The 23,177-nt window shown below is 37.9% G+C and overlaps 3 protein-coding genes across 4 annotated transcripts; 2 read left to right on the top strand and 1 right to left on the bottom strand.

Annotated features, from left to right (window-relative positions):
• Nucleotides 1-1,443: 1,443 nt before the first annotated feature.
• On the top strand, nucleotides 1,444-14,697 carry LOC138940897 (uncharacterized). 2 transcript variants are annotated; one of them, XM_070310153.1, is made up of 4 exons: nucleotides 1,444-2,254; nucleotides 2,550-2,840; nucleotides 2,922-2,998; nucleotides 3,124-14,697. In XM_070310153.1, exons 2-4 carry the CDS (start codon nucleotides 2,665-2,667, stop codon nucleotides 12,384-12,386), a joined length of 9,516 nt encoding a protein of 3,171 aa, XP_070166254.1. In that variant the 5' UTR covers nucleotides 1,444-2,254; nucleotides 2,550-2,664; the 3' UTR covers nucleotides 12,387-14,697. The 2 variants fall into 2 exon arrangements, with proteins under 2 accessions (XP_070166254.1, XP_070166257.1); XM_070310156.1 differs by having other exon boundaries at nucleotides 1,444-2,448.
• A 195-nt stretch (nucleotides 14,698-14,892) lies between these two features.
• On the bottom strand, nucleotides 14,893-19,680 carry Pi3k59f (phosphatidylinositol 3-kinase 59F). Its single transcript, XM_070310144.1, has 10 exons — nucleotides 18,777-19,680; nucleotides 18,320-18,514; nucleotides 17,811-18,240; nucleotides 17,635-17,730; nucleotides 16,903-17,517; nucleotides 16,363-16,835; nucleotides 16,101-16,289; nucleotides 15,841-16,016; nucleotides 15,691-15,765; nucleotides 14,893-15,621 (listed from the first exon to the last, which is right to left on the bottom strand). Exons 1-10 carry the CDS (start codon nucleotides 18,848-18,850, stop codon nucleotides 15,221-15,223), a joined length of 2,724 nt encoding a protein of 907 aa, XP_070166245.1. The 5' UTR covers nucleotides 18,851-19,680; the 3' UTR covers nucleotides 14,893-15,220.
• An 817-nt stretch (nucleotides 19,681-20,497) lies between these two features.
• On the top strand, nucleotides 20,498-23,171 carry Cct3 (chaperonin containing TCP1 subunit 3). The gene is made up of 4 exons (XM_070310110.1): nucleotides 20,498-20,715; nucleotides 20,897-20,958; nucleotides 21,370-22,507; nucleotides 22,602-23,171. The coding sequence occupies exons 1-4, from the start codon at nucleotides 20,679-20,681 to the stop codon at nucleotides 23,015-23,017; spliced, it is 1,653 nt and encodes a 550-aa protein (XP_070166211.1). The 5' UTR covers nucleotides 20,498-20,678; the 3' UTR covers nucleotides 23,018-23,171.
• The last annotated feature ends 6 nt before the right edge of the window (nucleotides 23,172-23,177 follow it).

The raw sequence follows: 23,177 nt of genomic DNA, 5'->3' as shown, positions 1-23,177 counted from the left end.
AGAATAAGCGCCAATCGGTGCTAATAGCATCTCGTGCCTCACCTCGAAAATAATAGCGCGAAATAGCTCGAATAATGACGTCACGCTGCTTTTTAGAATGACGTCATCATCGATTTCATAGCGCCAAAAAGCGTCTCCTCGAACGATCTCCGACGATAATTGCGCCAATAACGTGTGCTCCCCGAATGCAGCCATTATACAATATTATATGTCATAGAAAATAAGTGATATATATCATGATTGACGTGTGTGAATTGGATAGTAAAATAAATAATAAATTCACACACCACACACAAAAATTCGTGATTTTTTTTTGAAAATCTATAATATACATATATATATATATATATATAATGACTACTAGATTCAACAATCTTAAAAGTGACGAATGAAGCTGCGCCTTATTTTTATTAAAATTATTAAATAAATAAAAATTAGTTATATATAGCATTTCACATGTCATCGATTCATATGTTCTCAGATGCATCAATAAAATATGAACTTTATAAAACGAGCGCAATTATTGTCTCATATGTATTTAACAAACGCACTCACCTCGCTACCTCTAATATTAGGATGAAAATTAAACATCTTTCTCCTTATCGAATGTTTATCTCTTCGTCACAGAAGCTTTTATGTCAGCTTCATTTTATTGCCACACTCCGTCAACGCGTGCATAAGAAACGTAACCTTCTGTTCATGCATATCTTACATCTTTCGTGATAAAAATGACGTATTAATAACTTTATAAAGAGAGGAAGGAAAAATATTATAGAAAAGTGCGGAATTTTTAGAAACAGGTCCATTATTATCATTATGTATATATATATATATATATATCGAATGTTATAACCATTATATGAATTCGCGCGGTACTTTCTTGCATCTATACAAAATGAAAACTCGATATGGTAAGCAATTTTCACATACCTTGGCTTTAATCGCTCGCAAATTAATCGGGAACTCTCGATTTATATCAAATTTTTCCGAGAAGACGCATCATCGTGTCACAAAAGTCATACTTATCCAATGAGCAAACAATATTTTCGAAAATGTTCTTAAAAGTTTTTGAAAAATATTTTTATAAATATTAAAATAATGGATTAAAAGTCCCCTTTTAATCATTAAAAAATATGTTTATATTTTAACATTTGCTATTTCAAAGGAATATTTGATATAGAATAAATAATTAATAAACATTAAATAAATGTTATTTTTACAATCAATTGTACAACGTACAATTAATATATGAAGAATAAATATTTAAAATATATTTAAAAAATATTGTCTGCTCATTGGGTACCGAAGGAGAAAAGGAAGTGAAGTCAAACTCGAAATCGAAACTTGAAACGCGCGCGCACGTGATTTGCGCGCAGTTGGCAAGTCTGCAACAATAACGTTCGAGACAGAGAAGGAGGTATTCGGTCTACACTTGTACACATTCAGGCATTCAGACGTCGCATCTATCCACCGTACGAGGCCCCGTTGCAAGTCGGGTAACCGAGCATGTACTACGTATGTCGTGTTGCGCGAGCGACGTAGCGCGCCTTCTAAACGTCGTTTTCGTTCGAAATTCGGCCTAGCCCGGTACAGCCCAGGCCTGTTTCTCTCTTTACGGTTGCATGCGCGCGGAATCGCGCGTCGAGGCGTTTCTGGCGGCCTCCTGGTGCTGCGTATCGAGGAGAACGGGAGTCCGAACAAGGTGCCGCGAGAACGAACGAGTGAGAGCGAGGGAGAGGGGGATAAAGCGGAGAGATAAGGACGGAAAGAAAGAGAGAGAGAGAGAGAGCGTGCGCGCGCGCGCGCCCGCCTTCCACCGTTGCGTTCCTGGGACAACGCTCGCGTTAATTTTCGACGCACTGTGTGTACATACGCGTGAAGGTGTCCGTATATATTCTCGCGTTGATTCAGCGGGAACGGATCTAGACGAATTGCAGACGACCAAGAATCAAGAATCGCACATCGAAGCGGATCGCTCGTCACGCGACTAGTCGGGCTAAGATGCCCGACGTAGTTGCTGCCGCATGTAGCAACGTCAGCATCGACGCAGCTAGAGCACGCACCACGCAGCCAAGTGCATTCCTTCAGTTTTCCGCGAGCACGCTGTGAGATCTACTCCTAAGGCTTAGCTCTGTATATGGTCAAGGAGTATGCTGAGTATTCCAGAGGGAGATTTGTTTGAGAGACAATTGCGGTGTGTTTTGCAGATGCGAGGGAACGTTTCGAAGGATGTACAGTAACAGTTCTGGTGATTGTAAGTGTATTTTGAGATTGTACATTGATTGACGATCTATGGAGAAAATCTACGAGTGCATAATGTGCTTGATGATTCTTATATCTAGAAACTGACTGCGAAAAAATAGAGAGATCACTGTGAAAACATAAAAGAATATAACATTAAAGTGCAATTTGTATATTTTATCGAATACTGTAATTCTGTATTTATTTGTACGTAGTTGTAAAGGCGTCTTGTTTTTTCTGAATAAGTTATAATTCAATCATATATTAAGATCACAATGTAATACTTAGAAACTTTTTTTGTTATATAGCATATTGATCCTGGATGATATTCCTGATATTCCTGTAAGAATAGATTTATAAGAGATTGTTTGGTATTTACCAATGTTGATTTTATGAGAGAACTCGATCAAATATTACGCTAAGATGTGTGAGCAAACGGAAATCAATTATCTCGATGGGGATGTTGTTTGGGTTAAACTGGGGGCATGCTGGTGGCCTGGTCAAGTAACTGGATTGAATAATTTGCCAGAAGATATACAAACTGAATTTCGAAAGAAGCCAATAATTGCTGCTGTGAAATTTTTTCAAGAAGATACCTAGTAAGTTGCAAAAATCTCAACTTTAGTGCATAATTAAATAAATTATCTAAAGCAGCTACTTAAATAATTAATTTTTTTCAGTGAATTTGTCAAGAACTATCAACAGATCTACAAGTATAATTGTACACTTAAAGATGAATTTATTAAAAAAGGCTTGGGTAAGTATCGTAACATTTTTTCTCTTAGATATATGATAATTAATATCTAATATATCAATTTAATTTTTTAAGTAGATTGTCTTTCTCGATAGTTTTATCATCAATTATTCAATTTTATTTAATAGATAAATACAGGAGCAAAAGTAAGGATGGTGCCAGTTATATGGACAAGTTTCCTGGCGATGTAGAGACAGCGGAAAAATTAACAGGAGGAAATCCCGACATATTGAGTCAAGGGAAATTCTGTCCAGAAGAGAAGCCGGATATTTCTGCTTTATTCGGCGAGAAGAAGATTCCGAAAAAGAAGCGCGATCGCGAAGATGGATATAGGCGAAGCGATGGTGCGGACATGAGGAAGATCACACATCCGCGCTTTTTGCGCGGAGAGAGCGAGCACGAAGTTCGCATTCGTCAGCAGCCCAGCAGCTTACCATCAACTCCGACTAACACAGGTTCCCCAGTGTATCGTTGTCATTTCTGTACTTTTACTTCCTCGCGCATTAATGTGATCATATGTCACATAAAATGTCATCGATCCGGCGACCCATCAACGCCACGATCGAGGGTGAAAACATATTCTCAGTCGCGCAGTGGAAGTTCTGATACGAGTACACCAAAACGAAAATATGTAAAGAAAGAGAAGAGTCAATTGAGTAAAAAGAAGAGCGAGAGTGGCTTGGAATCAGGTAAACGAAGGCATTCGAAACAGAATGAGAAATCCAGTAAGAAAAAGAAGACCGATCCAGAATTGCGTGAAAAACTGTTAGCTGATTGGGAGGATGAATCGGATGAAGAAACAATTATTAATGTAAATAATTCTCTGAATAGTAGTTCGTCTATGAAGAATCAATCAGATATTGATGATAAAGAATACAATCAGGAGAATATTGTAGAGAATAATGAGATTATAGCGGAAACAGAGAAATTACTTAAAGATACCGAAGGATTATCATCGATACAAATGATACAACAATTGAGTAATTTTGATAAGAAATCTGAGTCTGAAACAGATGTTAAGGTTGGCAGTGTATCCAATGAAACATTCAATAAGTCGCCAAAAAAGGACACTTCAAGTTCTGACAGTGAGAGCAAAAATGTTTCTGACAAAGATGACAAAAAGTCACGGCTATCGTGTTTCGATTTTGATGAGGATGATTTGAGTGAACCTTCTATACCACCTGTACGAAAAATTCCCAGAGTATTTGGTGAAAAAAATTTATCTTTGAAGAAAGAAATTATCAAGGAATTTGCAATGAGTCAAGCTTTGAAAAATGAAATAAAGAAAGAAGCCGAAATATCTGAACTAGGTAGAAACATGGAGTTAAAAGCTGATGAAATAATGGAAATAATACAAGGTAGTGACAATCAACAAGAGAAGAAAGAAATCAAAATAAATAAAAAGCTTGATGAGAATGTGTCACAAGATGAAATAGAAATGAAACAATCTGAAGATAAAGAGAAAAAGAAGATCATTCAATCAAAAAATGATCAACAGAAATCTAATATTAACATCTCCGAGGCTGAAGTGGAAATTGTAGAAATAGTTGAGAGAGAAAATGGTAATAATGAACATTCATCAAATGTTACAAAACATAATGAAAAGAAATCTAAGATTATCACACCAGACGTATCAACAAAAAGTGATGAAATATTGGAGAAGAAAAGCGAAACATTATCGGATATGAAACGTAACAATGATAAATTGCTTCAGTCCGAGAAAGATGATTCGGAGGACGTGATCGCAGAATCTAATGATAACATATCTACAAAAGAAGTGGACGATACTTTGTCGGAACGATTTACCACGGAAACGGAAGATGAAACCGTATCCGAATCTGCAGAGACTATGCCTGAACAAAGCGAAAATTCAGACACTGATTTATTGGATCGGGATCAAAATATTGACGATGGTCTCTCAGGTATAGGCCAGACATTAATCAAAAGAGGAAGAGGGCGACCACGGAAAAATGCGAAAACGATTAATAAAAATGCTAATATAGATAAAAGTTCGAAAATAAAAACCAATAGAGGTAGCAAGAGATTTCGTTTAAGCGAAAGAATTGAAATCGAACAAAAGACTTCGGATTCTGATACAGATCGATCGTACAGTGGTAGAAGACGCAAACCGAATAAGAAATACTTGGAATCTGATATATATGTTCAAGATTCTGATTACAAAGCGTTCAAGACAGATGAGAGTCAATCTGAAAGTGAAACTAAAGTTTCCGAAAGAATTATAAGTAAACCCAGAAGAGGCAGACGTTCGAGGGGTGCTGACAAAAAGAGCAGTGGACTTGTCACTCAGAGAGATAAGGAAGAAATAGAAGTATCAGATCAAACATCAGCTGTTATTGAAAAAAGCACTAGCAGCTTATCAATCGATATGAAATACGAAATGTTCGATAATCGCATTTTTAAAAAGGAAACATTGTCCGAAGAAGAAAAATCTGAAGAAGCAAAATGCGATGTATTCGAAGAGCGAATAAAAGCTGCTTTGGATGAAGCAGCTGTCACAAAAACTGATATAAATATACCTTCAGAAAATGTAGAAATGACTACAGTGTTGGAAGCTACAAGTAAAATGGAGGAAATAAAACTTGATTTGAATAAATCTGTCAAGGAATCATCAGAAGAGAAAGAAAAGAGAAATTTATTAAAATCAAATAAAGATATTGAGAAAAATCTTAAGGATCAGAAGAAATCTTTGAGTCTAGAGCAAACTGAAGATACCATCGACAAAGTAGAAACACAACAAGATGTTTCAAAAACAAGTGTGGATATGTTACCGCCAAAGAAGTCACAGATGAAAAAATTTGAATCATCACAAATAGATCTTTTTGATACAGATGTGCTGGCTAATAAAACTGTAGAAGACGAATTTGAGTCTGGATGTAAGGTTGAATTTGAATCTAAGATTGAAGTCGAATTTGATCCTCAGTTTGAATCTCGGAATGATGCTAAAGAAAAAGTAAATGAAGAAGACGAAATAGTGATAAAAACGACAGTAAATAAAATAACGGATGAAATCGTAAAAATTTTAGACACCAAAAAAGAGGAGCATGAAAACCTGAAAAACTTTGAACTACAGGAAGAATTAAATAAATCAGATGAAAAAGAACAAGAAACACAATCGATAGAGAGAGTATTGCAAAAATCACAAGATGTTAATCAATTTGAATTACAATCGCTGGAAAAATCATCCACAGTTTCCAAACCAGATGATGCAGGAAATACATCAAACAGTCCAACCAAAATGATAACCGGACAACAATTAACTCCCAAGAAGTCTTCTATGGAAACGAGATATAAAGGTAAATTTACTCCAGAAACGGGTAAAGGAAAAAAAGACAAAGATCTGTTTTTGGAAGAAAGGCCAGCCAATACATTCCAGGAAGCTTTCCTGAAAACTTTACAGATGGATAAGAAGAAGATTATGATTGAAGGTGCCGAATCACCTAAGAGTAAGAAAGAGAAGAAGGTTACCAAGAAGAAAGCTGAAGAGGTTAAAGTAAATATTACTGCCATACCTGTACAAAGTACAAAAATCGAAGATTCGAATAAAGTTTTAGGAATTCCTGAAAATATTCCAATTGAAGGAAATATATCAGATGTTTCGGTTGTGAACAATTTTGAAAATATTAAGGTAGTTATCGAGGAAAAGATAAAGATCGATAGCAAAATTAAAGATAGTAGTTTCGAAACTACTGATACCCGACTTAAATTATCGCCCAACGAATTTATTATTACATCTAAATCATCCGTTTCTGAAAATAAAACTATCTCCGATATTAAAAAATTGGGTGAAATCTCGAAAACTTCTTCTGGATCTACATCTTCCCTATCGTCTGATATCAGCGTACCGGTAAAAAAGCGCGAGATGCCGCGAATAATAGAAAATGTTACGTTGACCGAACCAGTGCAAATTTTGAAACCAAACAAACTATCGCAGAAAGGTGTAAAGCATAAATTAGAAATGGACGTTATGAAGAAAAGCGATCAAAAGAGTGGACCTAAAGCAAAAATAATGAAGATAGAAACTCTACCTTCGAATAGTAAGTTAAAAACTATAAAGTCCAATCAGACTAGTCCGCACATGTCTCTTACTAAGAAGCTACAAGTTTTAAAAACAGAAGAAACGGATGCATTTCTAGAGGCGCAGAACAAGGAACAAAGCAGCATACCCACGACGCAGACTATCGTAACTGTACCGGTGACAGAGAAATATATACAACAAAGCTCCCAAAGCCTAGCGGACATGGAGCTGGACATCAACTCAATGCCATTTGTTCTCAGCGAGGACGTACTAATGCCTGAGAACATTGAGCAGATGCCCGTTGTCATATCTTCTATCATACCATCCAGTTCAATTCCAGCCACGCTTTCCTTCACTCCGACCACGCAGATAATATCGCCTACTAAACAGACTCAATTTAAGATCACGAATGAGATCACCGCAGCTGAGACCTCGCCGACAAAGAAAAAGAGTGGCATGCCGGCAATATTAAAAAAAGAAAGTAAAGCGAAACCGACCATCACGAGCGTTAAAACATTAGTACCACCGCTTACCGGCGGTGTAAAGGGTTTGAAATTTCAGAGCGCCCAATCAACTGGTAAAACACCATCTCTCTTAACGCAAAAAGGCAAATATGTCGTTGTACAGACAGGAGGCACTCAACAACTGCGTTATAGCGTTCAAGGTAAATCTGATACTCAACAGAAAATTACCATTCCAACTACCAGCAAGCCGGCGGGCAACGCGCAAGTGATTCAACAAGGTAACAAAGTCGTCATACTGACGTCAGGTCAGTCTAAAATGGTACCATTGAATATTTCCAAGACTCTGAGCGGCAAAGTGCAGAGAATCGTGACGAGTAAGGGCCAGTTATTATGTCCGATCAGTCCGCAAAGTATAATCACTTCAAAGATCATTGCGCCGAAGGCTGACACTGCTGCCACTGCCAGCTCGTCCACCACATCCAAACTAGCTACCGGTAGTCATAAAATCATTAATACGCAAGGCATAATCACGTCTAAAGGTGTGCTCACTCCGATTTCAGGTACTATTGGTAAAACGGCATTATTAGGCACATTACCCCAGGGAATTCTCACGAAGGGTGGTATTTATACTCCAATTAGTGCTTCGTCTTTGAGCGGAAAAACTATTATTAGCTCGAAGACTTTAATCACAAAAGGCGGCGCAACTCTCTTGTCTCCGCAAACTCAAAATCTAGGCGGCTCGAAAGCGATCTTGACACCAGTGTCTCAAACTCTCACCGGTAAGACCATATTAAACCCGCAGGCTATCGTCAGCAGCAAAGGTACTATCCTGACGCCAATAACCGGACAACAAGTGAAGGCTATTGCTGCCAAAAGCCCAGTTAAAGGCGGTAAAATACAGTATCAGCCGGTACAGCAGAAGGTACAGCTACCTATATTGCAGAAGTCATCAAAAGTACCGATATCGGCTGCAGGCTCGCAGGCGAAATTATCTGGGAAATCACCAGGTAGTACATTGATTCTGCCGAATGCTACCGGCACAAGGACTCAGAAGAGCACGTCGCATAGTAAGAAAAGTATCAAGCAACAAGCGGTGATGCAACCAGGCGCTACCACCATTAATATTGCTTCGCCGAGGGGCGCGCAGCAGACGGTAACGATGGTTGCACAGCAAATGCAGTCGAAAGGCAAGACTGCAACTGTGCAAAAAGTTGTTATTCCTAAAACTGGTCGTCAGACGAAAACTCAACAAAAATTTGTCGTCCAGAAAATGCAGGAGCCGGCTGTATCGACGATGCAGAGTATCCCCAAACAGACGATCACCACGACAACTTCGACTAATATGCCAATCGCTACTAAGACGGTCGCCCAATCGAAACAAACAACGCCCGTAACTCCTCTGAAGTCCTCCACGAAATCTCACGCCTCAAGCAAGGCGCAGAAGAATATGCTGAATATCGCTATGAATTCGATGAGCACTGTCACGACAAATGCGAATATCGTTACGACTATGGCGTTACCTCCGCTGGAGCCGATCGACGCAGAGAAGAAGGCGAAGATGGATCTTCAATTTACGGATATCATTCAAAAGGAACAAAGTAAAATCGAGAAATTTCAAACTGAAAAAAGTAGCGGCGACGCCGAAAAAACGGAAGAACCGAAAGTGGTCGCGCAACCACAAATCATGGCCCTACCGACAGAAAGCAGTGATGGCACACAAACATACGTGTTGGTTACGATTGACGAACAAGGACAAATACAGCCCCTTGATAATAATGCTCTTATGTCATTGGAGGGAACTACGCAGAATCCTGATGGCACAAGAACCCTATATATAGATCCTAGTTCTCTGGGAGAAGCGGGAACCTTGGATAACATTGTTCTCCAATTCGATAATGGTGTCTTGCCTAACATACAGACCAATGTGACGGAGGCTAGTCAAACGACAATTATAACTGAGAGCTTCCCCACGTCGGAGATGATACAGACGTCCAATCAAGATATACTGGCAGCCGCTCTCGCTAATACAGATTTTCAGCAGGAGATCAACTTGCCAGAGAATCAAGCATCTGGCAGCGTCATGACTCAGACTGGTCTGACTCAGACGAGTCTTATTAATCAGACGATACTACAATCGACTATTATACCGCCTACGGAACCCATATCATCACCGTCGGTACTGGAGACCTCGTTGACTTTGAATCAACCAATCATGACGCCGCTCGAAGTACCAAGCAATCTGTCAATTCAGTCGACGGACTCGACTCCCACGTCGGTGGTATCTACTATCCCGTCCTCTCTCGAGCTACCGATCACCATTACAAATCCCAGCATTTCCTACATATCTGCTACAGGTGAGCCGCAGATTCAGATCCCCGGTAACTCTATGCCGGATATTGGCGAGATTATTGAGGGTCCGGCGTCGAGCAGCGGAGATATTGATCGCGCAAAGATTCCCGTGAGTACTCAATACTTGGTCATTCCAAACCTGGAGACTAACATCACGGCCGCAGAGACGCAAAACATGCAGACCGCTGAAATAGCTATTACGCCGTCGGTTTCGTACACGGTTACCATGCCGAGCAGTATAGTTTTAGAGAATCCACAGGTACAAACTACTCCATCGATGCCGATCATCGATGATACGTATGCAGATAATTCGCAATTCGCCACGACAATCGTTGCCGAACAGACGTTTGTGGATGTGCCAGTCTCGGAGATGCTAGTCTCTAAAGCGCCAACAGTCCAACATATGCCGTTAGAGGACATTGAGGCGACATCGGAAATGATTATTTCTACGCATCAAATTCCGGCTTTTCCACAAAAATCAATTATATCAACCGACAAATCTAAAAGTTTGGACAAGGAGCAGACCACGACGATGCAGGAAGTTCCTATCACAGCCGAAGAGTTGATCTTACAGCAACCGGCTAAGGAAGATAGCGCCTCCAGCACGATGAAAGTAGGCCGGGAAAAAAAGGATGACAATAAGGAGAGCGATGCACCGATGACTAACTTACCGATAATAGACGAAACCACCTCGGTTACATTTAAATCCAATTCTAAGATAAAGTCCATAGAACAGGTGAGTTTTGAAGTGACTGATTCGAGCGAACTTAAAGCCGCTGAATCGCACGAAGCAGATACGGTGGATAAACTAAAGCAGCTAACATTTTCTGAAGAATCTAGAAGTAAAACTAATTTGATAGATCAGCAGGTAGCCGGTACGTCAAACCAAATGGAGACTCGAGTAGTTTCGCAAATTCTACCAGCTGAATTGTTAAATGCCACAAGCGACGCGACTATGGAGGTGGACGAAGCAGTAGAATCGGAGTTGTATGCTGGTAGCACAAGTGACAAGAGAGATGTGAAAGATAGTCAAAAAGACGAGCCGTCATCGCAGGAAGAATCGGACAGGCGTCGTTTGCGTCAGAGCATGGAGTTGCATTTCGAGGAGAAGGAGGAGGTAGCGATTGCGGAAGCTAGTCAAGAGACGCCATCGCAATCTCAATACGAACAGTTTAATGTATCCATCAGCAGTGACTCCGCGGATCTACCTAGTCAGTCCGCCGGCAAGTTGGAAAGCTCGTTGGGCGAAGCCACGCAATCGATCGCGTACGAGTCGATGGAAACAGACGAGGAGACCGTCGTAGCGGAACCACCGACTCAATCTTTCGAACATTCGAAGATCAACGAGGCATCTCAGTCGTACGAAGTTTCAGTGGAGGCCAACCTAAATACACCGACGCAATCTTTCAACGAGATACAGAACCAAGTGGAACGACCGAGCGCCGACGAAGCGATCGACGATCAGAGCTTCCCCACGCAGAGTTACGAAATTGACAAGGGGGAAAATATGGCAGAGGACATGGAAACCGATGCTGAGATCAGTCAAGAGGGCAATATACCGTCGCAGTCTAACGATGTTGGTGCCGACGGTATTGGCACATCGTCCGTGTCAACGAACAATTCCGGATTGAACGAGGATGAGACGGCGAGCTCATCCTATGTGCCAGAGACACCCGAGAATCAGGAGCGCGATCAGGATCAAGAAAGTGCGATAAGCACATCGTCTTATGAAATTCCACCATGTGAAGAGCTCAACATTGCCTCGTCTAGCGTGATACCGGACACATCGGTCAGCGCGGAACACACCGGTATCCATGACAACGGCGTGCCGGAGATTCCGACCTCCTCGTCGTACAACTTGAATCCCGATATCACATCGACTCATCACGTGGACTCCGTGCCCACTTCCAGCTACGAAGACCAAGTAATAGTTGAGCAGAACGTGTCAACGTCATACGAAGTACCGATCTCGATGCCTGGCCTGGAGGAGACCTGCTCGCAGAATTTCGTCACGGAAAGTAGCGATCATCACCGAAACGAGCCGTCCAGTTATTACGCCCATCACCAAGAAGTGACGGCCAGTTACTACGAATCCGTGGACCAGGATGCAAACTCCCGACTGGAGGAGGATCCACATGAGGAGCACGTCACACCTGGCGGCTACTACGAGGGCAATCCACAGGAGGTGAGTCAAAGCTATTTTGCACCGACCGAGGAGGAAACGCCCAATTATACCAGCCATAGTATCTCGTCCGGCTACTACGATCCCAGCAGACCGGAGAGCGAGGCGAGCCAGAGCTATTATTCCACGGACGATCTGGATGGTAAAACGGAGCAGTCGTCGTCCTCATCGCCAAACATCGAGGCATCGCAAAGTTTTTATCAGGAGAGATCGAGCGAGTTGAGACTGAGGCAGCAGGGTGAGGCTACGCCGACCTATTCCGAAGGATACCCGGTGGACTACACACTAGAAAACTCGCCGATCGAGAGGCACGATCTTGTGGAGAGCTCGGTACCAGCCACCAGGCCTATGGACAGGTAATATATTGCGGGGGACGGTAGTAATGACTAAGAGTCCCCGCGCTGACTTTGCAGCCTCTGCAGCCCCGTCAACATACAGACTTTTTAGTCTATTTTCAAATGTAAATACAATGTTAAGATAAAGTTATAATGTGTTAAATAAGCGCTAAAAATCTTAAGATAAAAAAAACTTAGTGTTAGGTTTTATCATTAAGTCCCTTCGTACAAACAAATGCGCGCGTGCGTTTATGCATGTTAAAATGGAAAATAAAAAAAGCTGCGAATATGTGTAATTCGTTTTTAGAATCCGGTACGGAGGCATTATATATATATGATTTCTCATATTACATTATATCGTTATAATTTTGATTTTACTGTCATCGACATTTGATGAAGAAAGAGGAAATGTATATAATCACATATATAAAAATTAAATCAACTATTTATACAGGATGTGTTTTCTGTGTTTTCGAACAATGGATAGAAAATACCTAGCTTAGCATATTTCAAATAGGAATATGTCAGACTGGATATTTTTTATATCATTATCCGAGAAAGTGACAGAGAGAAACACATCTGTATATAAAAAATATATTATTATTCTTTCTTTAGAATATTATAAAGATTTATGTCAGAGATGTTCGATTTCTCCGTCAATATTTCTGTATATTTACGATATAGGAATAGTGAGAATCGCGATGGTGATCGCGATTTTCTTATAACAAGGATCTTTTTATAACAAAATGCTGAAAATAATAAGAAATGAAATATTCTCAAAACCAAAAAAGAGGAAGAATCGTAATCAGCATCCCAAGATTTCACTGCTACTCCGTAATGTTCAGTCGTAGTGTAAACAAGTTCGTTTATAATACACTTCTAAGAAATAAGAGAGAGAGAGAGAGAGAGAGAGAGAGAAGAGAGCTCATATAATAATTATATGAAAAGGAAAGAATCGTAGTAAATCCAATGGTGCTTCTGGCAATACATCTGACTTTAATCCTTAACATTATCGAAATTGGCATATTCTCGCTTGTTTTGTATCCTTTTACCCTGTACTCTGTCTGAGTGCTGCCTAGTTTATTACATTGATGCAAAAAGCACAATATGTCTCGTCATATATCCACTACAATGTATACTTTGCAATTTGGCGGAGACGCTATAAATGATATGATATAAATGAGAACCTTCTCATTTGAAGACTTAACTTTTTCGCGGATAAGTTATGCCACGCCTCGCTTTGCTCAATTGTATATGTGAACAATATAATAATTTTTAAATTGTGTGCGACATAAAATATGCAAGGCTTTGAGCGAAACGAGGATTGTTCTCTATTAAGCTTATGTTTTAGTTGTAGGATAAAAAGTTTATAGACAACATATATATGAAAAATAAAAATGTTTATTATTTCATCTAATAAGATGTGTATCTTATATGTTAATGAAACGATTGATGTGTAAAGGGAACGCGTGTAGAGATTTTATTACAGAAAATCTGTCGTGTTTGAGATGCCATTAAATTAGCTTGGAATCTATCATCTAATACTTAAATAAATCAATTTACTTCAGCAGAAATGGAATAGATGTTTAACAATAAGTAGCGAAATTTGAAGAAATTTTTTATTGCGCAATCCTCAAACAAGACAGATTTATTAGAATGTCATAAGAATGTTATACTATATTCTTTATATATAACTTCGTGTTATTTCAAGAATAAATCTGTTTTTATTTCTCGTGGCGTTTTTTTTTAATTATGGTCATATATGTACATATTACACGTCGATATCGAAAGGTAAAATAGATTTTTGTGAATTATTGTATTACACTAAATAACATAGATATAACTCAATAAAATATCGTAGAAAATAATAAGAACCTGAGAAATCTGCAAAGATGGACTGAATTGTTAATGTTCTGTAATTTTTTTTTATATATGTATATGCGTATATATATGTGTATATATATATATATATATATATGTATATGTATGTATATGTATATATATATATATATATATATCAGTTACATTAAAATTCGCATATACCTACAGATAACATATAGTATTGTAAGATGGGGAAATATATATATATGTAACTACATTTTCTATTAAAGAAAAAAAATTTTCTGATACAAATGAGATATGTATGTATGCTATATATACATTGCTATGTTTTGACTTCATTAAATTCATAAATGACAAAGTGATATTGAAGAATGAAAATAGAGAGAGAGTACTCTGCGTTTCACATATATAACAATCTAATATTTTCAACACTAACAATATAAATCTATTTACATTTATATTTCTATTGTGTGCACCACATACACGATTGTAACTAAGAATAAAATAAATATACGAATATTTACATAACAGCTTACATGTACAATGAATATATATTATTTCTATGCAATTAATATCTTATTTTACCAACTGAAACGTATTTAATAGAATAAATAAATAATAGTTATGATTAGATACACTTTTATTAAAATTTTGATAAAATAAGGTATAAAATATTTTATAATAATTTGTAAATTATTTGCCTAAAGTTTAATAATTATTTTTTGCACATATATCTAGAATATAATAATTATATACATTAAATAATCGTTGCCTGTCTCTCTCTCATTAATATATCATCAAAATCGATTGAAATAGTATCAGGCAATAAAAGTAATAATTCTTATCAAATATTTATTGCTTAAAATGCTCTGAAAATACAATAAATTATATTAATACGTTATATAAACATGTCGTGGTAGTTTTATATATAATATAAAATAATAATTCTAGCGCTTCTCTATGGAAAGGAACACAATTTTCATGATTTCGCTGTACATTGGTGTATGTTTCGTCTCATTACTTTCTCCAATATTGTGCGAATTTATGGAGTTGCTCCACTAGCACGGCCATCACGGCGGTGACAGACAAATCCAGAAGATTATGCACGTAATGTACAGCCTCTTCATCAGTCAAATCCAATCGTAATTTGTCCTGGACTTTTTTCACGGCTTTGTCCGGTTCCAGAGCGATATCAGGAACACTGGCATCCACCATTAGCGAGAATAGATTCAATATCAAATTGGCGTGCCTACGTAAATGAAGAAACGCTGTGTAACATTGTTTCCGAAATTCATGATAATGTTCAGAACCGACGCCGCCCATAGCTTCGACCATTTCTTTGCTGAGTTTCATCGGAGGAGGTAAAGGTTTCGGATCTCTACCCAAAATATAGCCGAAATCAATGTGAAAGAGCGTGCCTATAAAAATAGGTATTACAAATCATTTAGTTCATTCGGTTTGTACAGTCTTTTATTTGAAGAATATACCTGATGCTGTGAGAAGTAAATTATCCAAGTGACGATCGCCGACGCCTAGTACGTATGTAATTATGCAATAGCCAGCTGAAATTTTGAAATATTAATTAAGTAACAATAATTATTCATTTTATTTTATAGAGTTATATTAGTCATATTCACCGCAACTGCGAACATAAGTGTCCATAACTTCAGACACTACTCCATAAGGTCCAGTTTCAGAAGGATGATGTTTTCGAAAGAAATTCAATATTGATCCCTCATTAGCTAAAACCTCTGCAACTGTTGTGGATTCGATAAATTGTACAAAACCATGTTTAGTACTTGTTGCGAGTACCCTGAAATAACGATTAAAAATCATAAAACGATAGTTTTATGTAACATAATTTATATTATATAATCTTTATGTAAAAAGATTTTACCTATATGGAGTCAACTTTAAATCTAAATTCTCTCTTCTTAATAATTTATCCATAAGTGCTATTGTTTGTAAAATTAATTGATCTTGTCGTAAATCGTCTCCGTGTTTGAAAATGGCTATATATTCGGTATTATCTGTTGTCAAAAATGTAAGTTTTGATGGCATGAGTGCAGACTTAAAGAGACTTGCCCTAAATAAAATTAATAAAGTAAATTCGAGAATAATATATAAATTAACATTAATCGAATAATTTGAATATATACTTTTCTGGAATAATTCCTTTAATACAAATCTCGGGATCTAATGGGAAAGGTATTGGCTCAAAATTTGAAAAATTAATCTTGAATGCCGGATCTGGATCCGTTAGTAATGCCCTCAATCTATCAGTCTTTTTCTTACGATTTCCGCTTTCTCGCGCAACAGCTTTTACGAGAGATACCAATTGATCGATGAACACTTTCTGTCGTAAAAGAAACGCTCTTCTCTTTTGCCAAATGGTATTCCCCTGCGCTAATGTCATGGAAAACATTTTCATTACAGTGACATACATTTCTCTGACTCGCGTATCTTGTTTGGCGCTTATCGCGGGATCAATTTGATCCTCACACTCAATAGAGAGATACCAATAAAAATAATTAGCTAGCATCGAGTTCTGACAAGCACGTGTAATTAAAAACGATGCTAGATCCATAAGCGGTTCTTGACTCGTCGATAATTGACTCTCCGATTCACTAGACTGTAAAGAAATATAATTATGTAAAATATAATATAAAATTAATAGAAAAATGTTATGTTTGACTTACAGTTGTAACTGGAGTAGATGTAGAATCACTATTTCTTATGTCTTTATCTAATTTGTCAGTTTTTTCCATTTTCTCCAATCTTTCGCTTTTTTCCAATTTTTCGGTATTCCAACTTTTTGACTCCAATCTCTCTTCCTTCTCCTTCAACATTGCTTGATAAGCAGCCTTAATACTTTCAAAGTCTTCATATTTCAATGCTTGCACTAATTGCAGCAAATACAACATTAAATCATCATCTGGCGCTTGATTTAGTCTGCTAATCGCGTATCTCCTAATGGCTGGATGAGTGAAAGCAGGTCCTAATAACTCCAAAGCATCCTCAGAATCTGGTAGTGCCCATAAAGCTAACATCTCCAAAGCTTGACGTTCTTCACCAGCGACTTTCCAATTAACGCATTTTACGAACTTGGTCAACGCTTTCTTCTGGCTAGACAAATAAAATCTATACTTCCAAATCAAATCCTGTTCCTCGGTAGAAAGTGCAGTTGTCGATGGATATCCCAATATTGTATTTAAGGCATCACGCACAGTCGAAGTGGGTTTTAATTCACGAGTGTTACCGCCACTACGTAAACTACGGGCTAATTTATGGTGTTTTGCCTCTACAAGATTCTCCTGGAAAAAAAATTAAGTTCCATTTTTTTTTTCTATTATTTCAATATAGCTTGGAGCATATATTGTATATGCCTCATATACATTACTTTATATATTTTTTTTTTGTGAAAACCTTACTTGTAAAATCTCATAATCAGGAAGTGTTACAACATCTGGTTGTAATCTATGTTGAAAAACTTCGTCACCATCTTTTTCATAATACACAATTGAATACTATAAAAAAAAAGAAAATAATTATATGTATATTATTTTTTTATATATAAAAAGTACTTTAAATTAATTGTGCTATATACCGGTACACCATCCATTGTGACTTCTGGAAATTCTATCATCAAATACAAGTACTCTGATGCTCTTTTCTCCCTTTCATTGATTAATTCGATCTCTCTGAAAGTTAATCTGTCTAGCCAATCAATCTTATTTATTTGCCCATTTCTGTGTTTCTTAACAAGTTTTGCGAGTCTTTGCATTTGTTCTTTCCCATGATCTCTAGCTTTCCCTGGTGTACTGGTTGAAACACTACCATCGGCTTCTACCCCGGGCCATACTCTAAGATCCAACATGCCTTGTCTGTACACTCCATGTTTGCCAAACAGCGATATTGTTGTGCCACCTACTGGAAGCTGTCTGCCAGGTCCTGCACAATCGTACAGAGTTATACATAGCTGTGCATCGCGTGGCAGATCCGTATAGGAGATTGGTAAATAGACCCACTGGTTCCAGCTAAAAATATCACAATATTATAGATATCATTTAATGGTAACAATAAGTCATGTAATATAAAATTTGAAATGCAACCTACTTCCAACGAGAGATGAAGTGTTTGTAGGCTGTATGTATAGGCAGAGCCAATGGTCTACCACCAGCCCATACTTGCAGAGATGCAGCTAAATCACCACGAATCCCACCTGTCTCGTATAAACCTGAGTATTTGAGTAGAGGATCCAGAAGTAGCTTGTCGTATTCAGGTCTGTGTCTCTTGCCCTCTAAGGTACCTCTGTGAAATAATAGAACAATTATGTATCTAATAAATCATTTAAACATGAGGACGTCATATCCTGTAAATTACATGCAGTTGGTATTAAAGACAACGACCAGATGGTCGGACACACATATTGTTGCATTAATTATCCTGATCCGATTATATTTCACACTAGTATAATTAATATTTACATCATATGGAAAGAATATTAAAGTACTTTTATCGTCCGATAACCTGAGGTCGATCGAACAGTGACGTAAACGACGTCGAAACTCACATTTTAACTTGTATCCTGGTATCTAATGAAGAACTGTACACGTAGAAAAACTTATCGCTCGTACTCTCCATCATGTTGATGTCAATTAATCAAGAATTTGAACGCGAATCTGCTTTCCCATCACTGTACATTACATTCACTTACTGACGCAATTTGTGTTGGCATAAACACAAGTATGTAAATACACAAGCGTAGATAATGCGTATGCTATTCATCGAAGAAATCGCAGGACAATCTATCGAAATTTGCCCCAAGATATTGTATGAAAAGCTACTGATTGTTAATGTCATACAGAAAATTGCATCAGAATAAATTATTTTCGACGATACAATTTATAAGGAAGCCACACACAATCGAACAATTATTTCAACTGGTAGAATTGTCTACAGCAAAATTTCCAACTATATAATTCGTTCGTAATCTAATCTTTCCACGATATATAAACGCAATGAGAAGAATTATGTTAAAAATATTACAAATATTACAAGCTAATCAATTAATTATTCCAAATAGTCAAGTCGGTCGAAAGCAGACCATTCCAAGTTCCAAGTGTCTGCTATCAATATTGTTGTCAGCAAAAAGGCTAAAGATACCAATGAAATATTATTAAAGAATTAAAGAGATCGCTCTGGCCCTGAGTAAATTTTCGTAATCGTAATTATATCAAATGAGTCCAGTGGGCTCGAAGATGATAGAAGATTGATGACATTACCGGCCGTTTTGACTATAATTCATATACGATTATTTTATTAGTTCATTCAGTTATTTTATTATCGAAAATGTATAGTTATATATCGAATATCGGACGCAATTAGATGCAATGTGATTTTCCAGATAAAATCAGCTGTTTTGCGATGTTGCCAATTTCCTGCATCCACCAATAATTTCTCTGCCGCAATAATAATTATGCTGTAAGAGCATAAATATATATTTCACCAAATAATTCTATTATTAGAAAGTAAGCGCTCTATAACTGAATGGTTTGTGAAAGAAGCTGAGTGATGTATTTTGAAAACGTAATGAGAATTTTTACTATCTAAAACATATTACATATATATTATAATATAAAGTTAATTTGAATTTGATCAGAGAGCAGTTTTAAATAATCGGTATTGTTTATTAAGCGTTTAATGTACACATTCATTAAATCTAAATCTTGCTTTAAGATGTAGAAAAGTGTCGAACAAGTTTCATCGAAAATTGAAGTATGAACAAATTTCTTTCGATGCTAATTTTTCCCACCGTAATATATGTATATATGTAATATATGCCTTGGCATGCTTTGGGCGCGTTCCACTTAACGATCCCAACGCTCACGGTATCATTTCATCCTTGTTGTTCATCGAAAGTTAAACAAAGACAGATGATGCTCGCGAGCGTTGCGGTCGTTAAGTAGAACACGCCCTTTGGCGTTCGAAAACCCTGGGTAAAAAAAACAGTTATGCGGCGTCTACAATAGAGATTTTAAGCCCTAAGCCTTAAGAAATTGACCAATCACAATCAAGTATGAGAAGAATACTCGACTGTGATTGGTCAATTTCTTAAGGCTTATGGCTTAAAATCTTTATTGTAGACGACGCATTACCCTACGACGCGGTAACCAATCAATTTTTCGCTCTTATCGGAAAGTTGTAAATTGATTGGCTACTGCCTCGCCTTTAGTCGCGCGTTGCCGCGTCTTGCAGGAGTTATTTGTCGTACGTCGTACTCTATCAAATAGATTATTCGTGCTTTGTGGGCCTCCGTTTTCTCCGTTTAATGAATGTGCTTTTCGTACTCCTCCGGAAGACATACGATCAGTGTTTCTCGCACTCTTTTTTTTCGGAAAATCGCGATTGTATACGCGCCGATAATTGTAAGAAAGATCACAATATAACAAGGGAAAAAAAACTATAAAATACGATGTTTGGACCGGGAGCAGCGCCAATTGTGGTTCTAAGTAAGTTAAAGGTTACCTCTTTCACAAGTATCGTCGATCTGAGATCTAGACGCACGCATGCGTCAAAAAATCCCACGATCTGAAATTACTCGACCGTCTTTTGAATTTGTTATTTGGCGATTCGCGTATATTATAAAATAAACCGTTCCTCTAATCATGTCAAATATTCTGGTTATTGCAGGCCAGAACACGAAGCGGGATAGTGGCAGAAAAGTGCAGAGGGAGAACATTCAGGCGGGTAAGGTGAGCGTTTAACTTGTGAGCTAAGTACCGCCTTATAAGGTATTCCTGGCATTATTGCTGGCACACCCACATGCGGCTTTCCAGAGTGGCAAGAACCTGATAGCTCGTGGATCAAGTGGCGATTATTAATTGACTTATATTTATCGTATATTATCATTCTTAATTTATACATATAGGATTCTATAATAATAATCTGTACAAATTGATTCAGTGTAAAGGATTTCTCCCTGTACGCAATTTATAAATTCAGTTATAACATGATCATGGCTTGATTTTTAAATTTGACAAGAATGATAGTATCATGATCTCGGCTTATTTCAAGATACAATTTAAGTCTGACACAAAAATATAGAATATTTATATACGATGTTAATCTAACAAGTCTTGATTTTTATTATTTTCATTTTCAAGGCAATTGCTGATGTTATTAGAACATGTCTGGGTCCACAAGCTATGTTGAAGATGTTGATGGATCCAATGGGTGGCATTGTAATGACAAACGATGGAAATGCGATCCTACGTGAGATCACTGTGCAACATCCTGCTGGAAAGTCCATGATAGAAATTGCGAGGACTCAGGATGAAGAGGTGGGAGATGGTACTACGTCAGTCATTGTCTTGTCGGGTGAGATCTTGGCCACCGCTGAACCATTTTTGGAACAAAACATGCATCCCACTGTCATCATAAGAGCGTATCGTCAGGCCTTGGAAGATATGGTCACAATTCTTCACGAGCAAATCAGTATTGATTTAGATTGCAATGATAAAAAGAAATTAATCCAGGTGATAAACTCCTGTATAGGCACTAAATTTATCAGACGTTGGTCCGAATTGGCATGCCAGATTGCTCTGGACGCTGTTTATATGGTAATGCTTGAGGAAAACGGTAGAAGGGAGATCGACATCAAACGTTATGCCAAGGTAGAGAAAATACCAGGTGGTACGATAGAGGACAGTGTTGTCTTAAAGGGTGTAATGATCAATAAGGATGTGACACATCCAAAAATGAGACGTTACATCAAAAATCCGAGAATAGTGCTGCTAGATTGTCCATTGGAATATAAGAAGGGCGAATCTCAAACGAATATAGAGATAATGAAGGATACCGATTTCACGAAGATCCTAGAATTAGAAGAGGAGCATGTAAAAAAGATCTGTGAAGATGTTATCTTGGTGAAGCCGGATGTGGTAATAACGGAGAAGGGTGTATCTGATCTCGCTCAGCATTACCTTGTCAAAGCCGGCATATCCGCGATACGCAGGCTACGAAAGAGCGATATTAACAGAATCGCTCGTGCCTGCAATGCCACCGTCGTGAATCGTACGGAGGAATTAAAGGAAGAGGATGTTGGTACAGGAGCTGGTCTTTTCGAGATCAAGAAGCTCGGCGACGATTATTTCTGTTTCATCACAGAATGCAAGGATCCTAAAGCTTGTACCATTATTCTGAGAGGAGCCAGTAAAGATGTCTTGAACGAAACTGAAAGAAATTTACAAGATGCGTTACATGTCGCCAGAAATCTTCTCATCAATCCGAAACTTGTACCAGGTATGTGTGTGTGCGCGCGTGCGCGCATAAGATTGCTATTTTATTTTTATCGAAATTGCATTAATATATTTTATTATAATTCTCTGTTTCATAGGTGGCGGAGCAGTGGAAATGGCTGTATCGCGGCTATTAACTGAGAAAGCGGCGGGTCTTGCCGGTGTGGAACAATGGCCGTACAAAGCGATCGCACAGGCTTTAGAAATCATTCCCAGAACTCTGGCGCAGAATTGCGGTGCGAATACTATTAGAACTCTGACGGCGTTGCGCGCGAAACATGCGACGGAAGGAACTACTTGGGGCATTGATGGGGAAACGGGTAAATTGGTTGACATGAAGGAATACGGTATATGGGAGCCGTTGTCTGTAAAGTTACAGATATACAAAACGGCGATCGAGACCGCTATCCTGTTATTAAGAATCGACGATATCGTCTCTGGAATCAAAAAGAAGAAAAATGAGAATGAAACCGCGCAGCCGAGTCAAGTTACGGAGGAATCTATGAAGGAATAAATATTTTTGATATCCGTGATGAAGCCTAATTGCTTTGCATCTATTTTAAGATTCAAATATTTTGCATTCTCGCAGAATAATCGTCTATTGAATTTTTATTTTCTCTGTATGCATTTTCACACATTAAAAATAAGTTGTCCAGAATGGTAAAAATTATTTT

Source organism: Polyergus mexicanus, unplaced genomic scaffold (assembly GCF_030449975.1).
Source record: "Polyergus mexicanus isolate NDT 795.1 unplaced genomic scaffold, iyPolMexi1.0 SCAF_2, whole genome shotgun sequence".
Taxonomy (NCBI): domain Eukaryota; kingdom Metazoa; phylum Arthropoda; class Insecta; order Hymenoptera; family Formicidae; genus Polyergus; species Polyergus mexicanus.
This window is presented reverse-complemented; position numbering and strand designations above follow the sequence as displayed.

Excerpts from the sequence above, each read along its gene's own strand:
- LOC138940897 (XM_070310153.1), top strand. The coding sequence starts at position 2,665 with ATGTGTGAGCAAACGGAAATCAATTATCTCGATGGGGATGTTGTTTGG. Across the intron at positions 2,841-2,921 it reads TTTTTTCAAGAAGATACCTA|TGAATTTGTCAAGAACTATC; the intron begins GTAAGTTGCAAA and ends AATTTTTTTCAG. Across the intron at positions 2,999-3,123 it reads ATTTATTAAAAAAGGCTTGG|ATAAATACAGGAGCAAAAGT; the intron begins GTAAGTATCGTA and ends TTTATTTAATAG.
- Pi3k59f (XM_070310144.1), bottom strand. The coding sequence starts at position 18,850 with ATGATGGAGAGTACGAGCGATAAGTTTTTCTACGTGTACAGTTCTTCA. Across the intron at positions 16,290-16,362 it reads AAAGGAATTATTCCAGAAAA|GGCAAGTCTCTTTAAGTCTG; the intron begins GTATATATTCAA and ends AATTTTATTTAG. Across the intron at positions 15,622-15,690 it reads TTTACTTCTCACAGCATCAG|GCACGCTCTTTCACATTGAT; the intron begins GTATATTCTTCA and ends CTATTTTTATAG.
- Cct3 (XM_070310110.1), top strand. The coding sequence starts at position 20,679 with ATGTTTGGACCGGGAGCAGCGCCAATTGTGGTTCTAA. Across the intron at positions 20,716-20,896 it reads AGCGCCAATTGTGGTTCTAA|GCCAGAACACGAAGCGGGAT; the intron begins GTAAGTTAAAGG and ends TGGTTATTGCAG. Across the intron at positions 22,508-22,601 it reads CAATCCGAAACTTGTACCAG|GTGGCGGAGCAGTGGAAATG; the intron begins GTATGTGTGTGT and ends TCTGTTTCATAG.